The sequence below is a fragment of the Calypte anna genome, chromosome 8 (genome assembly GCF_003957555.1).
Source record: "Calypte anna isolate BGI_N300 chromosome 8, bCalAnn1_v1.p, whole genome shotgun sequence".
NCBI lineage: Eukaryota > Metazoa > Chordata > Aves > Apodiformes > Trochilidae > Calypte > Calypte anna.
Genome location: NC_044254.1, coordinates 22,085,065 through 22,106,958, shown reverse-complemented (window position 1 = coordinate 22,106,958; position 21,894 = coordinate 22,085,065). Strand labels below are relative to the sequence as shown.

Genomic DNA, 21,894 nt, shown 5'->3' with positions numbered 1-21,894 from the left:
TGGTCCTTGTGGGATAATGCCAGGAATAGGCATATTAAGCACATGAATGTCAAGTCCTAATTCATCTCTTTAATGTTGTACAGTAGGAGGACTGTACCCCCCTGCTGTGGTGTAATTTCACGCTGAGGAGTCTGATGGGGCTTCCTGCAGACTGATCCTTTATGGATCAGAAAACTCACTTTCTCTTTGTGTTAGAGGACCCAGAGATTATCTTATTAACCACCTCTGTGCCAGCGTAGATTAAACACCAGGCTCTGCTTCTTCTGAGGACTCCTTTTAGTGCTTCATCTCTCCTCCTATCAGTTCACAGCTCAGAGGTGAAGAACCCCTGTGCCTCTCCCTGTGGGTTTCACACCCAGGTGAGCAGAGGGCTGCTCTGCTTTTTCTTGGCTCTCAGCAATGCTGGCCTTGCTTGAACCCTAAATCAGCTTAAGCAGCTTGTTGCATCTGCATTAGGATTCCCATATCCCCTTTCCAGGTTCTTTCCTCCTTTTCCCAAAAGAGGCAATGTTCAAACCACTTCAGAGCAATGTCCTATAGGTACCACCAGCCCCAGAGCTGCTAGCATGACAGCTGAGATGGGACCACCTCAGGCATTCTACTCCATAGGACACGGACAGCTGGAGGAAGGGCTCCTTCTCTTCCACTGTCTCAGTCCACCAGACTTCCACTCCCACAAGAACTTCACAAACATCTCCAGATCCTGCCATGGGGCGGCGCAAGATGAGGCAGTGACTGGTTAGGATGTTCCAGTGGTCTCTAAAGGTGCCTGTCAGGCACTGCACTCAGGTTAGGAAAGGGCTGCAAGAGGGAAGTTAGAAATTCAGTGTATTCTCAGACACTCCTCAGGATGGGGATTTTCCAATCTACAGAGACAAAAGCCTTCTGCTTTCACCACTAGACCATGGCTGCCTCCCAGAATGATGCCAGAGGGCCACCCTGTAGCCACATCCCAGTGTGTAACAGGGGATGATAGTTTATAATCTCATTTTCTGGGCTGGCTGCCCTCCTGGTGCCCCTCATGCTTCATGTAAATCATCTGGAGTCCAATTTCTCTGGCTCACAGGGCTGTTCTTCCTTTGCCTACTTCTAACAGGCTCCTGGCTGAGCAGGGAGCTTTTCAGTGAAGAGACACCCAGGACCCACCTAAAAAATTGCAATTCCTTCTTGTTTGGACAGAATGCTGCAGCCAGGGCCAGACTCCCATCTACACACAGTTTTGGCAGATTAGGAGCAGCTCCAGCATGTTCAAATCTTCTGTTCTGTGCAAATGTGCCTCCCCATCCATCAGCACCTATTCCTGAACCAGGGTCATCCCCATCCTGTTGTTGCTTCACCTGACACAGACAAAAAAACCAAACAGCAGTTCAACACAGCCCTTGGTGGATTTCAATTATTTTTAGGTTATTGCTCATCTCTGCTCTTGTTGTATAGAGCTACAGACCCAGTGGCAAGTTTCGCCAACACCAACAGCCTTTTTGCAGCTAGTGAAAAATAACCTGCTTTTTATCTGCAGAAAATAGCATTGCCTGGGTCTTACCATGGCAAATTATTTAATGGCCCCCCAAGCATTAAAGAGTCCTTCCCTGTTCATAGGGCTGTGTAAATCTCTTTCCAGCTGCTCTTCTGCTGAACTGCTGAGCACCTCAACTTGCAAAGCAGAGCCCCAAGCTACAGCTGTATCTGTCCTGTCCCTCCAAGCAGGGAGACAAAGTGGCCCCTTGCATCACGGGGGGATCATCTGCCCTCTCCCAGGTCCCCAGCTTTTCTCCCTCACCATAGGTCAGTGCTCCCTGGGAGGATGCAGGATAACAGGACACAAGCTCGGGGAAAAAAATCCTGTATTCCTGACTGGGAGCACAGCAGCATCCCAGTGGGATCCCAGGAGGAGATGCAGGTGCTGAGCCTGCAGCTCACCTCTGCTGGGAAACACTGAAGTGTAGAAAAAAACAAGTCTCCAAATTTCCAAGTGTCTGACAAGCTCTTGTTTGCAAAGAGGGAAAGACACTGATCTCATTTGTATCACAGCACGAGGCTGCAGCACCCACTCCATGCCACAGAGGCATGGTCAGAAAAAATGTATCTTCCAGGTGGAAGTTGCTGAGTCAGGAGCTTTTCTCAAAAATCAAATAATTTACAGGGCAGTTGGGTTTTCTTTTCTAATGTAGGGAGAATAGTGAAGGATTTGTCATTTTAACTGCAATATTATTCTCAGTGTTACTTTATTTTTCCATAAGGGAAGAAACAGACCCCTCTGTTCTACCCCAGTGTTGCTCAAAGTGCATTAACAGGGCAAATTTCCCCTGTGCTCAGCCCTGGCGAGGCCACAGCTTGACTCCTGTGTCCAGTTCTGGGTCCCTCAGTTCAGGAAGGAGATTGAGGTGCTGGAGCAGGTCCAGAGAAGAGCAAGGAGGCTGTGAAGGGATCCAGCACAAGTCCTGTGAGGAAGGGCTGAGGGAGCTGGGGGTGTTCAGTCTGGAGAAGAGGAGGCTCAGGGGAGACCTCATCACTGTCTACAACTCCCTGAAAGGAGGTTGGAGCCAGGGGGGGGTTGGTCTCTTTTCCCAGGCAGCCATCAGTAAGACAAGAGGGCATGGACTTAAACTCTGCCAGGGGAGGTTTAGGTTGGATATTTGGGAGAAATTCTTTACAGAGATGGTGATCAGGCATTGGAATGGGCTTCCCAGGGAGGTGGTGGAGGGGTCCCTAGAGATTTTTAAGAAGAGACTGGATGTGGCACTCAGTGCCATGGTCTGATAACCACAGTGGTAGTGGATCAAGAGTTGGACTTGATGATCTCAGAGGCCCTTTCCAACCTGGATGATTCTGTGATTCTGTGAAATGGATGGTAGTGAGAAACCTCAAATTCTCCAGGAGGAACTGACTACTACTTCTACTATTTCTCCTTTTATTTTTTTTTTTCTTCCTTGCAAACAACCTACTTAAGAAAAAAACTCCTGGCAAAAATGTGCAACTGGAACCCTTTATTTTTGCCTTTACAATCTGACAACTTTCTCTCTCCTCCTTTGGCCAGGTGAACTGGGTCGGGTTGGGCTTGGAGATCTTAGGCTCTCTATAACAGCCTCACCTATGAAGGTGTTGGGAGAAGGCTTGGGTAGGTGATGGGAGAAAACTTATGAGGGTGATGGGGTGATGGAGGAAGGCTTTTGAGGTTGTGTAGATCCTGAGATCCTGCTGGATGGGAAACACAGCTTGCAGCCACGATTCCCACTCCCCAGCCACAGAAGCAGAGGTGAAGCCATCAACAGCAGAGATGGCTGCAGGTGATGGGGGAAGCAACCCAGGAGGCAGCTGCCCTGAGGACATGTTGGTGTGACCCAGTGTATGGGGAGCTGCTCACTTGCTGTGAGACTGGAGCAGAAGCCACAGGAGAGCTTTTGCCTCCCTACACAGCAGGAATGGAGCTGCAGGTCCCCCTGTGGCTGCTGCAGAGCCCAGGGGACAGGCAGGGAAAGCAGCATCCCTTCAGCACAACCCAGGGAGCGCCTTCACCGTGCACTGGGGAAGATTTTTGAGCCTGAATAAATGCAAAGCTCCCTATTCTGCCTGGCACAGTGGGTTTCCCTGAGTCTCAGCCCATGCCTTAACGAAGGACCCGTTCCAATCCGTGAGCTGGAGCAGGAGGGAGAACTGTTTGTTTAGACCTGTGTGGGTTAGGCAGCTCAGACTTTATTCTTGCACTTTGATAGGTTCCTAAATGAAAAATCCAATAATATTTTGAGCAGAACGAGTTCTCATGAAAGTCATTTCTAAATCACCCGGCTCATCCTACCTGTCGGCTGGATTCTCCATCCCCACCAACCTCAGCTTGGTGTAACCTCACTTCTCCCAGTGGTTTTACTCCAGGGAGCTGAGTCTGGCCCTGCCACAGTGAGCACCAGCTGGTGCCTGCCTTTAATGAACATGTAAATAGACAGGAGGCTTCGGAGAAGAGTAACCCTGCAGTCAGGAAGTTCTCCAAAGCAGCTCGGGAGAAATAATACTTTATTCCTGGTGGTGTGAATAAGTGATAGGGAATGGCTAAGAAGGGTTCATGCAAATACTCTCGAATTAAGCTCCGTCTGAAGTTAGAAAAGGAAGATGATAAACACACCCGGCTTTAAAACTGCAAAATATGCTTTGCAGGCATGAAACGGGAGGAATAACAAAACTATCTGACATCATATTAAACAGCAAAGCATTTCTGATTCTCAGGGCTGCAGTTACCTAAAACCAGAGTCCCATTAGAGTCCTAACTATTATTTACATTTCTAAATCTTAAAACCATTAACAAAAGCCACTTAATTCAATTACTTTCCCTGGGCACTGATGTTATTACACTATTGTCACGAAGCTGAGTTTGGCTCTGGTTTTCTCCTTTTTTTTTTTTCTTTCTTTCTTTAAATTCATTCCTCTTTTCTCCGTGCCGAGTGCCTCCCCCACCTCCCTGCCTTCCTCTCCCCCGATGTCATTGTGTAGAACTAATGGGGTAAACTGAAATGGTATCTGTCCTCATTGACAGGTTTATGAGAATTTAATAAAGCGTGGCGGGGATAAAATGAGATATTACAAGGCCACACAAAGCTGATTGACTTCTCCACGTCAGCATTTTTATTTGGTTATTTATTTATTTCTTTTCAACGCAGGGGTGAGCTCACCAGTCCTTGGGTAGTGCTGGCCTGGGAGAGATGAGAAGGGAGGGAAAACACTGGCAATGGAAAGGGACCAATTGATCCATCGACATGTTTGCTGTGAGCACAGGCCAGGATGGTTTGCAGCTTTCCAATCTCTCCAGGAAGATGACACAGGAGACAGTGAGGGCCCCAACACCACAGCCTGCACATGTTCATGCCCCTCCTACCCCCACAGTACTGGGGTGAGCTTCCCAGCAACAGCTTGCCCACAGCTCGGGCTCCCCATCACTTCTCCATCAGGGAATCTGAACCAGGGACCAGCTGCTGGTTTTGCAAGACACTGCACAGACACTGGGCAAGGACAGAGCAGGAGACACATTGGTGTTGCATGAGTTGTGTCACCATAGGGGTGACATCTGTGGTGTTGCTAAAATGACTCCCAATAGCCCAGCTGGTGGCCCAACATTGGACCACAGGGCTACCACAACCTACAGCAGGACTCGGAAGGTCCTCAAGAAGGATGCCACCAACCAGCTCCACCAAGGCAGGGACCTGCTCTGTGCCTCAGTTTCCTCTCCTGTCCAGTGCCCATCCTGCTTGAGTAAAGGTAAACCCCAGGTCACCTGGGGGCCTGCACAGAGCAAACCTTCCCACTGGGAAAATCCATGTGCATATTTAAGTGGGTTTGCTCCCATCCCGTGGCATGCCAGGAGAGAGGGAAATCTGGGCTGTGCAGTAACTGGCTGGCTGTCTCCCTCTCCTGGCCTGTTCAGAAAGCAGGACTCCCTCCCGCAAAAAATAATAATAATAAAAAAATAATAATAATTCTGGGTTTGTATGCTTTCTTCCAGGTAAGGAAAACCACAGTACCAGTGGCCAAGGTGACCTGGATTCAGCCCATTCACACTCAGAGATACACAAGGTCTCAGGCCCTTGCTACAGCTCAGGACTTTGCCTACATCTTGATTCCAAACTATGGAATAAGAGTCAGGATTAAACCTGGGGCTGCCCCGACCCTCAAAACTTGTGCTGTGGGGCTTCAAACACAATCAACAGGAACTGTTTCTCCCTCCCTGCAAGATGCTTTTAGACAGGGTGTAGATGTTGCTGATCATTCGTAAGGACAGGCAGCTTTTCAGGGTCCTGGACACTGCAACCCATCCTGACAGCAGCAGGACTGCAGGTTTCTGAGCACTAACCATTTGCAGAATCAAGCTCTGCTGGAACATCCTCCTTAGGAAAACTGACCCTGTCCAGCTGGACAGATGGCAAAATCCCCATCTTTTCAGAAGAGCACTTAAAACTGCCTGAAGTCAAGGCACTGCTCCCCAAAAAAGCTCGGGTTGTCCCATCACCCTAAGAGCCAGAAAAAGACTTGGTTCATCACTCCCCGCAAGTTCAGAGCACGCAGTGCTGTGTTTCAGGGAGCAAACCCCTCCGAGCATGGGATTTCTGCCAGGCCAGCAGCTCAGCCCTGCTCTCTGGTGGCAAACCTCCGAAAAGCCAAAGGCACCCAGCAAGGGTGAGACGTCCCTTGCCTGCTGTTCCCTCATGCCTTGGAAAGGGTCTGTTCTCTTCTTTCTCCATTATTTTAGCTCAAGATTCACTCCGAAGGCAGCTGTTCACAAGAAGATGACCATCGGGGAAGGTTTTCAGATTTCCTGCTTGAGCAGAGCATGGGTCCATTGGTAGAGAGGGACTGTGGGCTCCAGAAAGGGGCTGCAAACCACCATCCTTCTAATAACAGCCCCTCCAGATCCTTTCTCTCGTGAGAAGCATCCTGCTTCTCTGCACAGATTGCTCACAATCCCTGCAATAGATTTTCCTGGGCTGCCCCAGTCTGCAAACTTCCCCCTACAATATTGTTATCTCCTTGCTGAAGGGCCATAATGTGTGGAGCAAGCTAGGGAGCGTTTCTTCTAGATTTCCTCACCCTGTCACCACTAAGATGTAGCCAGTGTCCCAGCCCCACGGATGCAGCAGCACCATGGGCTCACCTGAAGCACAGGGCACAGCAGATGCCCCTTGAGGACATCACCTCTGCTGTTCCCATCACCACCATCACTCTCCCAGGGCTGGGCAATCACTGCCTGGGACCCCAGAAATGGTCTTAGCAATTCAACACACCATGAGGCAACATCCTGTAAAGCCTGGGCTCATCTCTTGCTGTTCTGAGGAGCATCTAGCCATCTCTCCATGCTGGCTTCACGAGTTTTAAGAACAGAGATGACCTCCTATTCTTTGCTCTTTAATGAACAATAAAGAAAAAGAAGAGACCAAACTCATCATCCCCCCCTAACCAGCTTTGCTGCCCTGGCTCTGCTGCCCCATGCTCAAGCAGCAGAGCTGCTCAGTGTGTAAATGTATGGAAATCTTTGGCAGTATCCACAATAGCTCCCTATCTCCTGCTCTCTTTCTCCAAGCTGCTGGAGTAATTACAGTGCAGCAGTGCCAGCACGAGGCATTTCTGCTGATGAATGCACTCAATCTAAGCACAGTTTTATGTATCATTAATTCCTGTAGCATTCAAAAAAATAACTTTTTTGATGGCAGCTAATACTGTAATCACTCACAATTGCCAATACAATTATCTTCATTCAGCTGTGTAAAACAACTACAGGAGTAATTTTAGTCGCTTAAATTTTCATTCTCTTTTTTTTTTTTTTTTCCTCCTTATTTTTTTAATATTCACATGAAATGCAAAGCTATTTGGACTGGGGTCGCTGTAACACAGACACTACTAGAAATGAGTCCCCACGCTCCTATTTGTATTGAGAGAAGGTTTTTCAGAGCCTGATCCAGTGCTTGCAACTATTTGCTTTGCACTTAAAGTATCTTCAGAAATCTCAGAGATCTTCCAAAGGGCCCTCCCCATCCTAGTGACCCCACTGCTTGTGACCTCTTCAACTTTACTCTCCATCCATCCATCCATCCACGCAGCAGCTACCAAGTGCACAAGGAGCAAGGGAGTTTGTGCAAGTTGCACATGCAGGTCATGGTCCAGTTCCAGGTCAACTCCTCCTCTGCTCTGCTGGTGGACAAAAGGCATGAGCACTGCTCATAACATGGACTACTCAGAGCAGAGTCCACAGACCTGGCACAAACTGTGTGTTCAGACTTTTTATTTTAACTCAAACACTCCAGCCTGAAGCAGATTTGTGAGCAACCACCCCTCCCACTGGCAGAGCTCTGGAACACAACCAGGGGGAGGACAGGCATCTTCTACAAGCAGAGGTGACTACAAAGTGAACAACAAAGTTGTTGCCAAGTGAACAACTTGGTTGAAACATGCAACTGTCTTGCTAAAGCAAAAGGAATTGCTTCCAGATGATATTGCATCTTGCCTGAGTTGCTGGGCAGTCTCCTCAGGAGTCTCTATAAGGTGTTTAGCTTGGACAAACTTTCCATCAGCTCCTTCACAGCCCAGGTGAGCAGCAGGACTGCTGTGGAGCTGCACATCAGGATGGAGACAGGGCAGGGGTTAAATTCCAGCTCTGGGAGGAGCTGCCTTACCTGCTTGCAGATCATGTTGACTCCCACCCAAGAGCCAGGAACCTGCAAGGGGAGGAAAAATGAAGCGAAAGGGACCACTTGCTGCTGCAAATGAAGCTTGGATTTTCTTCCAGGGGACCAGATCCTGAAAGGAGGTGCCTGGCAGCCGGTGACAGAAGCAGGTTGTTAACTTCTGGGAAACAGTCTTAAAGCAGTAGGGTGAAAAGGAAGAACAGAAATGTATAAATTCCCAGGTGAAGGGTGAACAACTGGTCACTGCCTCTTCTGAAATAAGGGTCAGCAAGTAAAATCAGCTGAGACAGCAGACAGATGTGTTGCTTCCTCATAGAACAGGGCTTAACTGTGGATCTCCTGGCTGCAGGATGTTGTGAGCACCAGAATCAGATTGCTTCATGCCACAAATATCTGTATGATCATGCAGCTATTAGTCACTGGAACTTAACCTCTGGCTTGAGAAACCACAGCTCCCTGGATGCCAGAAGACCTGTTAAGGAAAACACTGCTGTTGGCATCTGCTCTGGTGTCAGACAAGCAGGGGTATAGCTGGTGCTTTGGCTGGAGCCCTTCCAGCTGATCTTGTGTGTTGTGTCATGGTTGGAAGAAGGTTCTGCCTTTCTGCCCCTCCTTTGGTAACCACAGGGTTACAGCATCTCTGGGCTGTGGTGGTACCCACCCAGCCAGCAGAAGGCAGCTCTGTTGCCACCCAGAGGGGTGTGGACAAGGAAGAAGGAAGCTGATCCAGCTGATTCTCCAGCAGCAGGTCCAGAGACACAGGTGCACAAGGTATAAAGCTTGCATTTTGTTTTCTTCCTGCAGAAGTTGAAAATTGTTACTGCATGAGATATTTTAAGCAGAGCTTCAGCTAAGGGGGAGGGGGTTGGAGAAGTAATTCTCCCTTCCACCAGAACTAGTTTTTAATTTCTTTGTCTTCAGAGGTCCTTTCTTGTATTCCTCTTAAAAGACCTTGAATGCACCTGGTTTTACTGCCTGCAGGGAAAAAAAAACCAACTCTCTTTGCATTGTGCTGCTGAGATCAGTGCAGCTGAGGAGAACATGGAGTCTTCATCAGGAGAAAGAATGAAGGAGGAGACAGGGATTAGAGCATCTGCTCTCACCAACTTGGAGCTGATCCTATCCTCCTGGCTGTCATAGCTGAAATGTTTTGACATGGTTGTTAAATAATAATAAATATAGCAGCAATTCAAGATTTATGAATAGAAAAGTTGAATTTTAGCAGCACTTAATCATTAACCAATTTAAAGAATAACAAGTGATTCAGTAGACTAAGTTAAAACAGTTGACTAAGTTAAAACAGTAACTTAATTACAGATTTGAGTATGACAAGATTCATACTGATTTACTGCAAGTTATCCCAAATACCTTTATGCACATAAACACAAAACATTCAGACACACACAGACAGACAAAAATACTGAGGCCCATTGAAACACAGGAACCCAAGCTTATGAAGGCAAATGTGCAGACATATAAAGAGGTGGATGGAGGAGGCCAACCTGTAGTTAAAAGGTCCCTCTTTGGGTACAGAGTAAATACTCAACATGCATTTGCATCCCTCAACCAGCAACAACTGAGAGTGGAGGAGGATGAGCTCCCCCTGGCCTTTCATTGGCTTTGTCAGCAGATGGCCCTCAGGAGTTACACCCAAGAGCTGTTTCACCTCAGGGGAGATTCTCGCCACAGGTTGCTCTGAGCCAGGAGAGCTCAAAAAAGCTCACATGGAATTGCTGTTGATAGGGTTTGATATAATTCATTTTTGCCAGATACTTTTTCTCCATTTTGGCCCAACTCGGATGGTCAAATGCTCCAATACATTCTGCCAGTTGCCTTGGCTAAATTTTGGTCTCCTGGCATCACCTGTCTTCAAGCCATGATGCAAGTGCAGATGTGTTAGTCTGTTTGGAGGTGATTGCTTGTCCTTAGTTTTCCAGCCAATCAAAAGGGGAACAGGAGCCAGGCGAGTCAAGGGGGCTCCTCAATGCTCTGGTTTTCTGCTTATGATCTAAATAGCACTGTTGTCCCCAAAGAACACAGGGAACAGGAGCGAGGTGAGTCAAGGAGGTGTCTCAGCATTCTGGTAGCCTGTCTTTCACAATCCATACCTGACTTGTCCCACATTGGTATGTTGCCTGAGGGGGAGAAATTGCACCAAGTATTGAGTGGTCCAAGAGTGCAGGGAAGGTTGCACCATCACACTGGCTCACTGCAAGGTCAGTCCCCCCCCAGCCCTGCTCCCCTCACAGTTTCTTTTCCACTGTGTGTAGTCTGCATGCAGTGCCCCTGGAAGCTCACATTACTGAAGCATCCTCAGCCCCACAGGCTGAAAGAGGGGGAAGAGGAAAAAAAGAAAAAGAAAACAAACAAAAAATGAGGGGGGAGCTGGAGCAGAAGGCTGTTATTGCATGTAATTTCCTTGACAGAGATAACATGGAGCTACTTATCCTCATACAGAGCAAGAAGCTGCAGACCAGAAGTTCAGTGAGGGCTGAATATTTATTTCTGAGGCTTCAGCACCATTCCGCAGGCCCAGGACACTGTGTACTCTCCCTCTGGGGGAGCCAGGCTCTGGTATGAGTCTCTCAGGTGCTGCTAAAGTAGCTCTAATGGCCTGAAGGTTGAGGTAAAGCCAGAGGCTTGAGCAATAGCACCCACAAAAAAAAACAAGTCTGAGGGCACATCACCCTGCATTGCATTTTCTAGCTCAGCATCTGCTAGGGGTGGTTTAGGCACAGGTCATCCTCTTGGGAGGCAGAGGGAGTGAGGGAACATCCCAAATCCCTTCGCAACAGGTTCTCCACAATCTTAAGGGCAGCATCGAAACTGGATAGCTTGAAACACTGACCTGTGAAGTTTAAGGACAGACAGAAATAATTTTGGAGTGACAGAATCACTCAGAGCTGAGTGCACAGCCCCTGCCTGACCACTGCTGGAATCCGCAGCACTTGGGAAAATGCAGGCACACCCATGTCCGCCCAAGTGATGAACTGGACTCTGCTGGGCACAGACTGGGACATTTATTGTTACTTTTTCCCGACGCGACTGCTCGGCTTCAGGAAACACAAACATCTTTGGGACTCCCCCCTGCTTCTTTGATGCTCCAAACCAAGACTATCCCCACAGAGGCTGAAAAATTACGGGGCGATCAAAGCCACCAGGCTTAGGGAGGGGCAAAATAAATAAACCTTATCAGAAAGAGACCACCCACCATAGGGCGGGGCGAGACTTCACCCAGAAGTTTTCCCTGCTCCTAAATCTCCTCCTCGCGGCTGCTGGCAAAGCAGCAAACTGGTTAAGACCTTTTCCAGAGGGAGCCCAGCCCTCTCCTTCCCACGAATCCTCACCAGGTTTTGCCTTCTTCTTCACCACCTCCTCCCCGGCGAGCGGCTGCCCTTGGACCCGGCCGGCAGCGGGGAGGCGCCGGGCGCGGGAGGAGGCAGTGCGGTTCGGGTCCTGGTCCGGCCAACTCAGCCGTGCGGGTCCCCCTGCCCACCATGCGGGTTTCCCTGATCTGCTGCTCGGCTGCCACCCTGCTGCTGCTGCTGCTGCGATGGCGGCGACGGCGAGGGCTGTGGAAGAAGGTGAAGGCGGCTCAGCAGAGGCAGGAGCGGAGCTTGGTGCGGATGGAGATGGCGGTCCACCGCTTTCGGGAGCAGGTGGGTGCCCGGAGCCGCAGTTTTCCCTTCCACCCCCTTCCCCGATAAGGAGGAGGCTGCGGATGGGCAAAGCCGCCTCCGCCCGGCCATGGCTCCTCACCCTGTCCCCGTCCCCATGGCACAACCGCGGGGACAGCGGCCCTTGCAGCCCGTCCTGCCGGTCCTCCCCCCCTTTCCCCCGGCACAGGGCGGCTGCCGGGCTGCCCTCTTGGAGCTGCTGCGGCTGCCAGAAGGCATCGCGGCTCCTAATATAGTGCTAAGGGGATTTAATTTGGTGTTTGGGTTTGGGTTTTTTTGGGGTTTTGGTTTTTTTCTTTCTAACTTTCTGCGTGCATGCACCCCGCCCAGCAGGGCAGCGATCCCCGCTGGAGCAGGGACGGGGAGGGAATACTTCCCGGGACAGGCAGGTCAGGAGGGATAACGGGCAGGGCGGGAGGCCGGCACGGTCACCGGCAGGGAGGAGAAAACAGATGAGAATCCCTGCCCCTCGTCTGAAAGCTTCCCAGCCTCTTTCTCCCTGGCTGGAGGCGGCTCAGCCTGGCTGCCGAGGAGGCGGTAGGAAAAGGCAACGTGTTACCAGCAGAGGCCAAAGTGCTGCCGCCCCCCCGGAGGCACTGCCCGCCGGAACGGGTGCGATGTCACCGGGGTCGAGGCACCGTGCCCAGAAATCCGGCTCAGCCACCGGGTGCCCCTTGCGATCCCATCAAACTGCCCAATTTTGGGGCTGGAGTGGACCTTCTCCGGGGTTCAGAGTCCTGCTCAGGGGATGAGGTTTGATGTTGTCTTCATGGTATCTACTCAGTAATGAGGAAATCTCAGCAGACCCCAAATTTACCTGTCTGACATCAGCCAAGGGGCTCCCTGGTTTGTCTGCTTCTCTGCAGGATATATTGGTGATACCAGGAGAAGAGTTAGCACCGTGTCTGGTTTTGTTTCTTGCTGGAGCAATGTCTATAGCCATACTGCCAATTCCCACTGCAGTTCAGCAGACAACATTGCACCAAGTAATTCCCTGGAGGCCTGGCCAGTACCTGTCTGAACAAGGCTGAGTGAAAGGTTTAGTCTTAAACAGCAGGTGCATGGTGAGACCGGTCTGGCCAGGAAGACAAGACTTTAGAGAGCCTAGATTACTGGGCTTTGTGAAGCCTTGCAGGTTTCACACCATGCTTGATGCTGTCAGGATAGGAGCAGAACTATGGTCTTGAGTCAGATGCTGCATTGGGCCACTAAATGGCAGATATTCTTTGGATGGTTTACAGTGGTCATCAAGGGGAAAGCAGAAGCCCACCAGCTGAGGTAGACGCCTGTTCATTGCCTGTTCAACCTTTCCCATAGCATCCTTCTGTGAACATGGTTTCCATCCTCTCTCTACGTTTGCCGGAGCTCTGCAAGAAACTCCAGGATGGCTCCCTCCCTCCTGAACATGTCTTCTATGCCTATGTGAGCAAGGTGAGGAGGAAGGGTGCTGTGGCAACATCTTGCCCATAGTGGAGCTGGCTCTGCTGGTAGAAACCCAGCACCAGGTTCAAGTGGTTCAAATGCTGCTGAGCTCTCACTGCACACTGATTAGTGCAGGGACCTTCTGTACTTTTCTGTGAGCAAGGGGACAGCTGGGCATCTGTTCTCCATGGCTCTTGGCTTGGTTTGGAGCAGCAAGCTCAACATCTAGAGAGCCCATACCTTCCTGGGGCTTAGTTTAGCTATAGGGAAGTTGCAGAATGCTACTGTTGTCTCTCCTCCATCTCCAGATAGGTTGGTTAGACCTAAGGGCTTGGTGCCTACTTTAATTCACTCCTTTTTCCATTATGCCCTAATCACCTCCTGGGTTCCCTGTTTGGGGTTATAATTTTATGCTACCCCAGAAGCTTGATCAAGAGCCCTTAGTATTCTGCTGGGCTGTGTGCTTGTGTCCATCGTGCACCAGCTGGTGCTATGGCCTCCCCATGCCCAGACAAAGTTATGGGGTTTGACATGAAAAAGGAACAGATTGTCCAGATAGATAGGTGCAAAAGGAGGAAGAGGCAGGTGTCCTTTGCAAAGCAGAAGGCTACTGTGCAGTGCTGCAGGCTGTGTCTCACCTCTGGACTTTCCTGGCTTTCCCCAAGGCCCTCCAAATTGCCACAGAAACCAACTGCATCACAGAGTATCTTCAGGAAAGTGAAAGCCTGGCCTGGAAGGCAAAGCTGACAGGGAAGCCAGGTTTGCTCTACGGGGTACCTGTCAGCATCAAAGACTCCATCGACTGTGAGGTACCACCAGCATGATACCGTGTGTATCCTGAGACCCTGGGGTTTGAAACTTGGTGGGAGGGGGAGGTTTGACCTCGGCATCTGGCTGGACTTTGTCAGAGCTGATGTGGGCATGGCCTGCCCTGGCAGGTGATGGGTTTTGTTGCCCATCTCCTATATGAGCCTGCAGAGAAAACTGGTCAGATCTACTGCCAATACACTCTGCACCCTGTATGTGATGGATGGGTTGTTGGAGGTGCATGCACAAGCTTGGGTATACCAGTAAAAATACAGGGGCAGGGGAAATAACAATCCTCCCTTTGAAAACCTTGTTGTCTTGTGTTCCCAGGGTCATGATTCCACACTAGGGTTTATAAAAAACCTCAATAAACCCGCAGCAGAGGACAGTGTGGTGGTGCAGGTGCTAAGGAGACAGGGGGCAATTCCCTTTGTCAAAACCAATGTTCCCCAGTCCCTCATCAGGTAGGTGGACTCTCCATTCCCTCAGTGTGGCTGCACTCCTCCCTTCCTCATCTCCAGGGAGAGTTTTTATCAAGTCAAATTCTCACTTCCCACTTCTTTTTAAATAATTACACCTGGTGCCCATCCTTAGTTTCTTTAAGTTCAGCTTTAAAAAGTAAACACATTTACACTGAGGATGAGAACTGCAGTTCCAAACTAATTAAAGGAGCAAAAGTGGAGGAGAGTAATCACTGCCCTTATTCATAGTGCTGAGAGCTTTTAAACTGCTTTTTAATTTTTGGGGTTTTTAATTAACCTCTCAGAGATGGTCTGTTAACTGTCAAGTGCAAACACATTAGTGGCATTAGAAGCCAGTTAGCTAGTTAAGCTAATGACCTTGATTCATTCCACCCCAAAGCCTCTGGCAAGCCCACATTTGACATCACTGATAGGGAGGTGAAGTTGGGTGTGCTTTGCTGGAGTGTCCCCATGTCCTGCCAGATGAACTCTGGCAAAGCTCCTTCATGGGTGACACTTGCCCAAGCTGTCTGAAATGCCTTCCTTAAGGTGATGCAGCAATGACTGACTAATTTTTTTAAAAAAACACACAAAGAGGTTGCCCCAGGGGTTATCAGATTTTGGAGCAGTTCCTGGGGGAGTCTTACAATATTGCTGCAGTTGGCATTTGGCCTGTTCCAAAGCAGGGGCTCAGCAATGCCCCCCAGGGTGAGGGGGCTTGGACCTACTCCAGATACTTTGGATGTTCTGTGGCACTTGGGACCACTTGAAGAGGGAGGTTGTCCAGGAGGCTTGATGTATTTGTGCTGCCAGAGGGTCTGAGGAAGGATTGGCAACACTGAAAGTAGCTGGCAGTGAATCCAAGTCCTGAGACCACCATGGAAAGACTAATGATCCTCATGGGAGCTTTGGAATGCCCCCTCAAATGAAGTAATGTCAATGTAATAACTTGTGAATTATCCAATGACTTTCTGAAGGTCTTTTAGTAGTGACTGTGGTCCACATCAGGAGATATCTGCATTTCTCTAATTTACAGTCTTTCTTTCTCTCTCTCTCTTTAGCTATGACTGCAAGAACTTAATCTTTGGTCAGACATACAATCCTCTGCTCTTCACCAGAACCCCTGGGGGCTCCTCTGGTGGAGAAGGGGCACTCGTAGGAGGAGGTGGGTCCATCCTGGGCTTTGGGACAGATGTAGGAGGGAGTCTGCGTTTCCCTGCTGCCTTCTGTGGGATCTGTGCACTCAAACCCACGGGGAACAGACTCAGGTACTGAGAGAAATTCAGCCGCATCTGTGAGTGAGACCCAGTGCCACCCTACCAGCTGCTGCTCTGGGATGCTCTTCCTTCTGTGGGCATGAGGGAATGGGAAAAGACTCATTACTCTCTCCTGCCAGGATATTTTCTTGGGTCTATGTGGAGGGAAGCAGATGTTCTCCTTTCCCAGAATAGGGAAACCTCTCTATCTGCATGCTAAGGGGATGGTTGTTCCAGACATAATCATTCTGGCCTAGATTGGATGTCTCTTTGACCCTTCCTTCTGCCAACCTCTGCATCTGCAAAGGGAAGGCAGTGTTGTCATTACCACTTGCTTAAAACCTTTCACTTCAATGAAAACTACTCAGCTGATGTATTTTGTCTTTATTTTCTTTGCAGTAAAAAAGGAATAATTGCTGGTGTCATTGGGCAGAAGGCAGGTAGGAGTTGATGCTGGTCCCACAGGGAGGGCAACAGGGCAGGGATGAGAAAGAATCAGCTGGTTATGGGGGACCTTCTCCAACACATTCAGGGAGAGAAACGGGTTCCCTTTCAGAGTCTCTTTCACTCCCATACTGTGATTCCTGAGGAAATGGAATATGCATGAGCCAAGAGGAACAGTTTGTGTAACGCACAACCCTGTATCCCTTGGGTTGCTGCGTTGTCTGCCACTGCTTCATGGGAGGTGGGATTTGCTGTCAAAGGAGGTGTCTTGCTTTGTCATTGTGATTGACAAAGCTTTTTGTTTATTTTGTAAATCATGAAATGGGGATGCAGGACACAAGTTGACAGGTAACAATTCTGGGTCCATAACAACGGGCCTGCTGGTGGGAAGATACCTGGAGGCATCTCCAGCCCACTTCTCAAACTGGAGCTGTTGCCAGAATTAGATTGAATCAAAATTACACTGCAAGGTCCTGCTTTGCAGGGCATGCCCCTGAAAGTCTGCCCAGCCATGACTGCTCTCTTCTGGTCTCTTCCAGTGGCCGCAGGAGTGGGGCCCATGGCAAAGGATGTGGAGAGCCTGGCGCTGTCCATGCGAGCGCTCCTGTGCGAGGACATGTTCAGCCTGGACAGCACAGTCCCCCCCCTTCCCTTCAATGAAGAGGTAAAGGCCCTCAAAGGGGAAGAAAGTCTCTGAGAAGAGCTCTCAGTGCTCAGGTTGGAAATGCCAGTGGCTCACGGGAGCCTTCCAGGACCTGTTCTAAGCTGCCATGTCTTGTGATGGTCATACAGGCGGCAGAAGTGCTGCTCTCCAGACTCACCCCGTGGCATGGGTGTCCTGTTGGCTCTTGATGCTGCTGACATCCTTCCAGCTGATGCTCTGCCTTGCTCTGCAGGTGTATTCCAGCACACAGCCCCTCCGTATTGGTTATTATGAAACTGACTACTTCACCATGCCCAGCCCAGCCATGAGACGTGCTGTGAGGGAGGCAAAGCAGATGCTGGAGGAGGCTGGCCACACGGTAAGGTGTTGGATGATCCCAATAGTCATGATCCATCTATCCTTCCTTCCCACCGTGCCTTTGGGACCCATGGGTGACTATCAAGCAAGTTTGGTAGGAAAAGGGAGCCTGGAATCCATTCATCTTCCCACAGTTTTGATGAAAGTGGGTAGCTGCTTCTGGAAAAGGGAGATTCTTTACATTGCAACTTGATTTCTCCTCACAGCAGGATCTCAGTGGTGGTTTGGTGCTGGTAAACACAAAAGGGTCCCCACCCCAATCTGTAACCAGGCTGGGGAGTAGACACTCTCCTGGTTTGGGCCAGGATAAAGGGCCAGTGTTAAACTGTGACTTACAAGAGACTTAGCTGAAAGCAAAAGTACAAGACAGAAAATCACCTTTATCATGGCCCAAACCAGGACAACACACAGCTATGTGACTTGCCTGTACTATAGGTGCATTTACTCACACCCTGGCTGAAACCACATTGTAGGTGCCGTACAACCCACATCCTCCTTGATGGCTTCTCTTACCCAGTTTGCTTGTGCCACTGACTTCTCTTCTGTTGTCTTTCCAGCTGGTGCCCTTTGAACTCACGAATGTGGACTATGTGATCTTTAACTTCTGTGTCAGGGGAATGTTTGCAGATGGGGGTGCCTCCTTCAGCAAAAAATTGTAAGTATAGCCTGGAACTGTTGGTGTTGTTGATGCCTTTCTCTGAAAATGCTCCCTAGGGTCTGGTGAGCATCCAGGTACAGATCTATTGGATGTAGACAGTAGTTAATATGCACTGGGGTTTACTGGGGAGCTAACCATCAAACTATTCAGCTGACCATGGGTCTCTTTGGGATTGTTACCAGTCTTGACAGATGAAGGGAAACTGGGTGCTGATAGCCAAATACTTGGAGAATCACAGAAGCACATAGGAAGGGAGCAAACCCCTCACTGTCACTTAGAGATGCTGTTCAGAGGGTTTAGCCTGTGAAAGCTGACCAACTGTGATTGCTTCCTAACAGTGCTCAGCTAAACACCCTTTTCTCTTTCAGCAAAGGGGAGCTGGAGCGAAGCAGCATGGGGCTGTTCTTCTGGTTGGCGAAGGCACCGAACTGGCTAAAAAGTGTCCTCTCCTGGATTGCCAAACCATTCGTAAGGTCCATTTCTTTCTAGCATAGATGGAGTGAAGAAATAGGTGGTGAATAACTTGTTTTTCATTGCAGTAAGGCTTTGTCATAGAGATGTCCCTAGGCATTGCTTCCTGGCTGTGCTTAGACATGTCTCCAAACCAGAGTGAGGCTGTTTCTGTTCCTTCTGGGTTTGAGGAAAATCCATGAGTCCTGCCTGAGCACTGAGTAGACATTTTCTGTTTGTGGTGAAGCTGTTTCAGAGGGCAGGGCTGGGATTAATGTAATTTTATTGGTTTTTTTCATTACTTTCCCCTCAGGTGCCTCGATTTTCAAGTCTTGTAAGAAGTATGAAAGCAAAGTGAGTAAATCTGAGCCCATGCAAATGTGTGAAGATTTGGGTTTCTCTTTCAGAGAGCAGGGGTGTTTGCTGCATTAGAGATACTGCCCCAGCTGCCTGCCTCTGAGAAAATACAAGGCAGAAAATACCAGGGTGGGAGCAAACTGGGAGCAGTTGATGTCAGCACCGTAACCCTGGGGGGTTTGGCAAACTGCTAGTACTGAGGATGGGAGGGACCTCACAGCTTCTTGCTTAGGAAGGGGATGAAGCAGTGGGAGTGAAATATCTTCAGCACTGGTTAATGCATCCATCATGCTATGAGGGTAGGGATCCTGTGACACAGGAGAAAGGCAAATACACAGGGAAGGAGATTGCCTTGTCCTTAGGCTGCTGAGAAGGGATTCAAATCCCATAGCAGAGAGGGTATATTCTGTGCTGCACCTCCAAGACATTATGTCTGTCCTCACATCAGGGGATCAGCCCACCTCATGCAGCCTGGCCTTTGAGAAATCATGTGCCTGAGCTTCCACCTCCTCACCACAGAAGCAGTAACAGGCCTGACACTTGTCAGGTTAAAGCATCACTGCAGCAATCTGCCTTTAGTCTGCAGATCTCCATCGTGGGCAGAAGCAGAATTAAGACCCACAGCCCTTTAGAGGAAAGGCCAGGACTTTGCCAAAGTCCTCACTTCCCTTGGCTGCAGCTCCAGGGGCAGAAATAACCTGTGTCCATCTGCTTTTTATGCTGTTTCCTACCCCTAGAGCTGTACTTTGCAAGCATCTCTTGATGCCTTTCATTGGTTTTGTTTCCTTTTTCAGCACAGTGGAGGAAGTCTGGAGTCTTCATCATGAAATTGAGGTAAAGTATTGCAATTTGGGGCTAGATAGTTTTGGGTTTAGTTCTCTTTGGGAAAGGGCAGATTCACCAAAGCTAGGAGATGATCATGTCACTGGTGATGTGAGGTAGGACCATGCATCATGCCTCAGCAGCTTTCGCTTGGATGTGCAAGTTCTCAGCACATTTAAAGATTAGGACAACATGCAGGCACATTGGTCATCCCAAACTAGACCTGAATTTGTTACTCCTACCCTTGAAAATGTAGGTCATCAGCTGGGGTGGACTTGCTTTTATTTCCATTCTCTTTTCCTCAAGATCCATGTCACGGGTTGCCTTGTGCCTCCACACTCAATCCTTCCTCACCTCCAGTTTTAGTGTGTGAGGGGGGTATTTGGGTATTTTGTGCAGTGGAAGGACTGTTGGCCAAGCAGCAAAGAGTTGCTGGATTTTAGCAGGATCAGGTCTGATGTACCTGATGGCTGCTTCTGGGGAAGGGCCAAGAGCCCAGCTGGGCACTCAAGGAGAGCCTCAGCCAGCAGCTACGGGCCAGCACATCCACCCCAGTGACCACCAGTGCCTTGCCTTTTCTCCTCAGGGGTTTTGCCACCAGTTCACCGCCCAGTGGAAAAACCTGAATCTGGATGTCATGCTTTGTCCTATGCTGGGCCCAGCTCTAGGCATCGGCTACCCTGGGAAGCTCTCAGGTAGGGTTGCCAACAGGAGACCTTTGCCTCCAGCCTGCCCCTGCTGTGGCACTCCAACAATATCAATGGGAAGCCTTCCTCCTCCTCCTCCTCCTCCTTCTTCACCTTCTCAAGACACTGGCCAGTGATGGGAAGAGCTCAGCTCTTGGGGCAGCTGCAGCTCCAGCCCCTGGGGTGCATGTGGGAGCCAAGGGGGAGGTTTCCATCCCGCAGCCCTTGAATTCCCAGTTCAAATGCCCAGTAAACTGGGAGCTTGCATACATGGGTGGGTGCAAAGGCTTTCGCTGTGGTGTGCTGAATGCTGCCCCTCTCCCTCAGTGGCTGTCAGCTACACCATGCTCTACAATGCCTTGGACTTCCCCGCCGGCGTGGTCCCTGTCACGACGGTGACAGATGAGGATGAGGAAGAGCTGAGGGGCTACCAAGGGTACTTTCGGGACTGGTGGGACCGGACCCTGGCAAAGGTGAGTCACACCAGGTTCCCCAGGGGTGCGAGCATCCTTGTCTTTTCCTCTGGACGTCCCCTTACCCTGTCCCCCTCTCTCTGTGCCACAGGCTTTCCATGGCAGCACGGGGCTGCCCGTGGCCGTGCAGTGCGTGGCCTTGCCGTGGCAGGAGGAGCTGTGCCTCAGGTTCATGAAGGAGGTGGAGACACTTGTCCGGAAGAAAAACAAGCTCTTCTTCTGAGTCCCACACACTTGCCCAGAGCAGGATCCCAGTGAACACCAGTGCTGGTCACCCTGGCTCACCTGCAGTACTGGTGTTCCCCTCCGTGAGGATGCGGTGATGGCTGAGCTGGCTGCTGGTTTTGGTGGGCAAGGGGAAGGCTGGGCGAGCTCCACAGTGGTGGAGCACTTCCAATCATTGTCCTAATACAGTGGGGTGTTTTTTATCAGGAAGTCTGTTACTTCGGTTCTGTGTTTGTGTGATGGATTGGGGTTGATTTTAACAACCCTCTCAACACCCCTCAGGGAAGTGCAAGAACATGATCTTTCTCTTACAAATGGGGAAACTGGGACTGCTTTTGTCCAAGTTGCTCAGACTCTTATTTGTAAAGAAGAAAAGGGGTTTTCCCCTCCGTTCTCATTTCCCTAAGGACAAAATCAGCTGTTTCCCCTGCTGCAAACCAGCAATCCAAGGTCAAAGCTGAGCCTGCCAGCAGGCAGGCAGGGAGGGACCTGGACTGCTTCCCATCAGGCAGGGCTACTGGCACCTGCTATGGAGGGGAAGCCTGGAATATCATTAACTCCTGATTCCTTTGGACACCTCCTCCTATCTTCCCCAGAGCAGGGGTACCCAGTGCTGCAGGGCACTGCGTGGTGGGGGTGGCCAGGGACAGCCTGCCCTGCACACCCCCCTTCCTCCCGTTTGGCAGAGGGGCCATGCCAGGTTTTCCAGGGAAGATTTTCCCCAGCGCTGGCAGCCCCTGACACTGGGATTGGCAGTGCCAGCTGCTCCCAACAGGTTTCCAAGGGCGATCCAGAAAGGAAGACCACAAAAAGCAAGAGTGTTTTTCCAGTGCAGCAATGTCACAGGGGGATTGGAACAAAGCTTTGGCTCTGGTTTTTTGGGTTGGTTTGGGGTTTTTTGTTTGTTTGTGTTTGGTTTTTTGTTTGTGGGATTTGGTTTTTTTGTTGTTGATTTGGGATTTTTTTGGTTGATTTT

At 49.9% G+C, this 21,894-nt stretch overlaps 1 protein-coding gene and 1 long non-coding RNA gene across 2 annotated transcripts; one reads left to right on the top strand and one right to left on the bottom strand.

Moving 5' to 3' along the window:
* Window positions 1-10,209: 10,209 nt before the first annotated feature.
* On the bottom strand, window positions 10,210-11,589 carry LOC115598677. The gene is made up of 2 exons (XR_003987822.1): window positions 11,507-11,589; window positions 10,210-11,007 (listed from the first exon to the last, which is right to left on the bottom strand). It is a non-coding gene; the product is annotated as an uncharacterized LOC115598677 (long non-coding RNA).
* Window positions 11,561-21,125, top strand: LOC103525897 (fatty-acid amide hydrolase 1). Its single transcript, XM_030455414.1, has 15 exons — window positions 11,561-11,818; window positions 13,154-13,267; window positions 13,924-14,067; window positions 14,396-14,529; window positions 15,588-15,794; window positions 16,182-16,222; window positions 16,766-16,890; window positions 17,123-17,248; window positions 17,805-17,902; window positions 18,274-18,373; window positions 18,669-18,709; window positions 19,507-19,546; window positions 20,121-20,229; window positions 20,548-20,693; window positions 20,785-21,125. Exons 1-15 carry the CDS (start codon window positions 11,657-11,659, stop codon window positions 20,914-20,916), a joined length of 1,719 nt encoding a protein of 572 aa, XP_030311274.1. The 5' UTR covers window positions 11,561-11,656; the 3' UTR covers window positions 20,917-21,125.
* The last annotated feature ends 769 nt before the right edge of the window (window positions 21,126-21,894 follow it).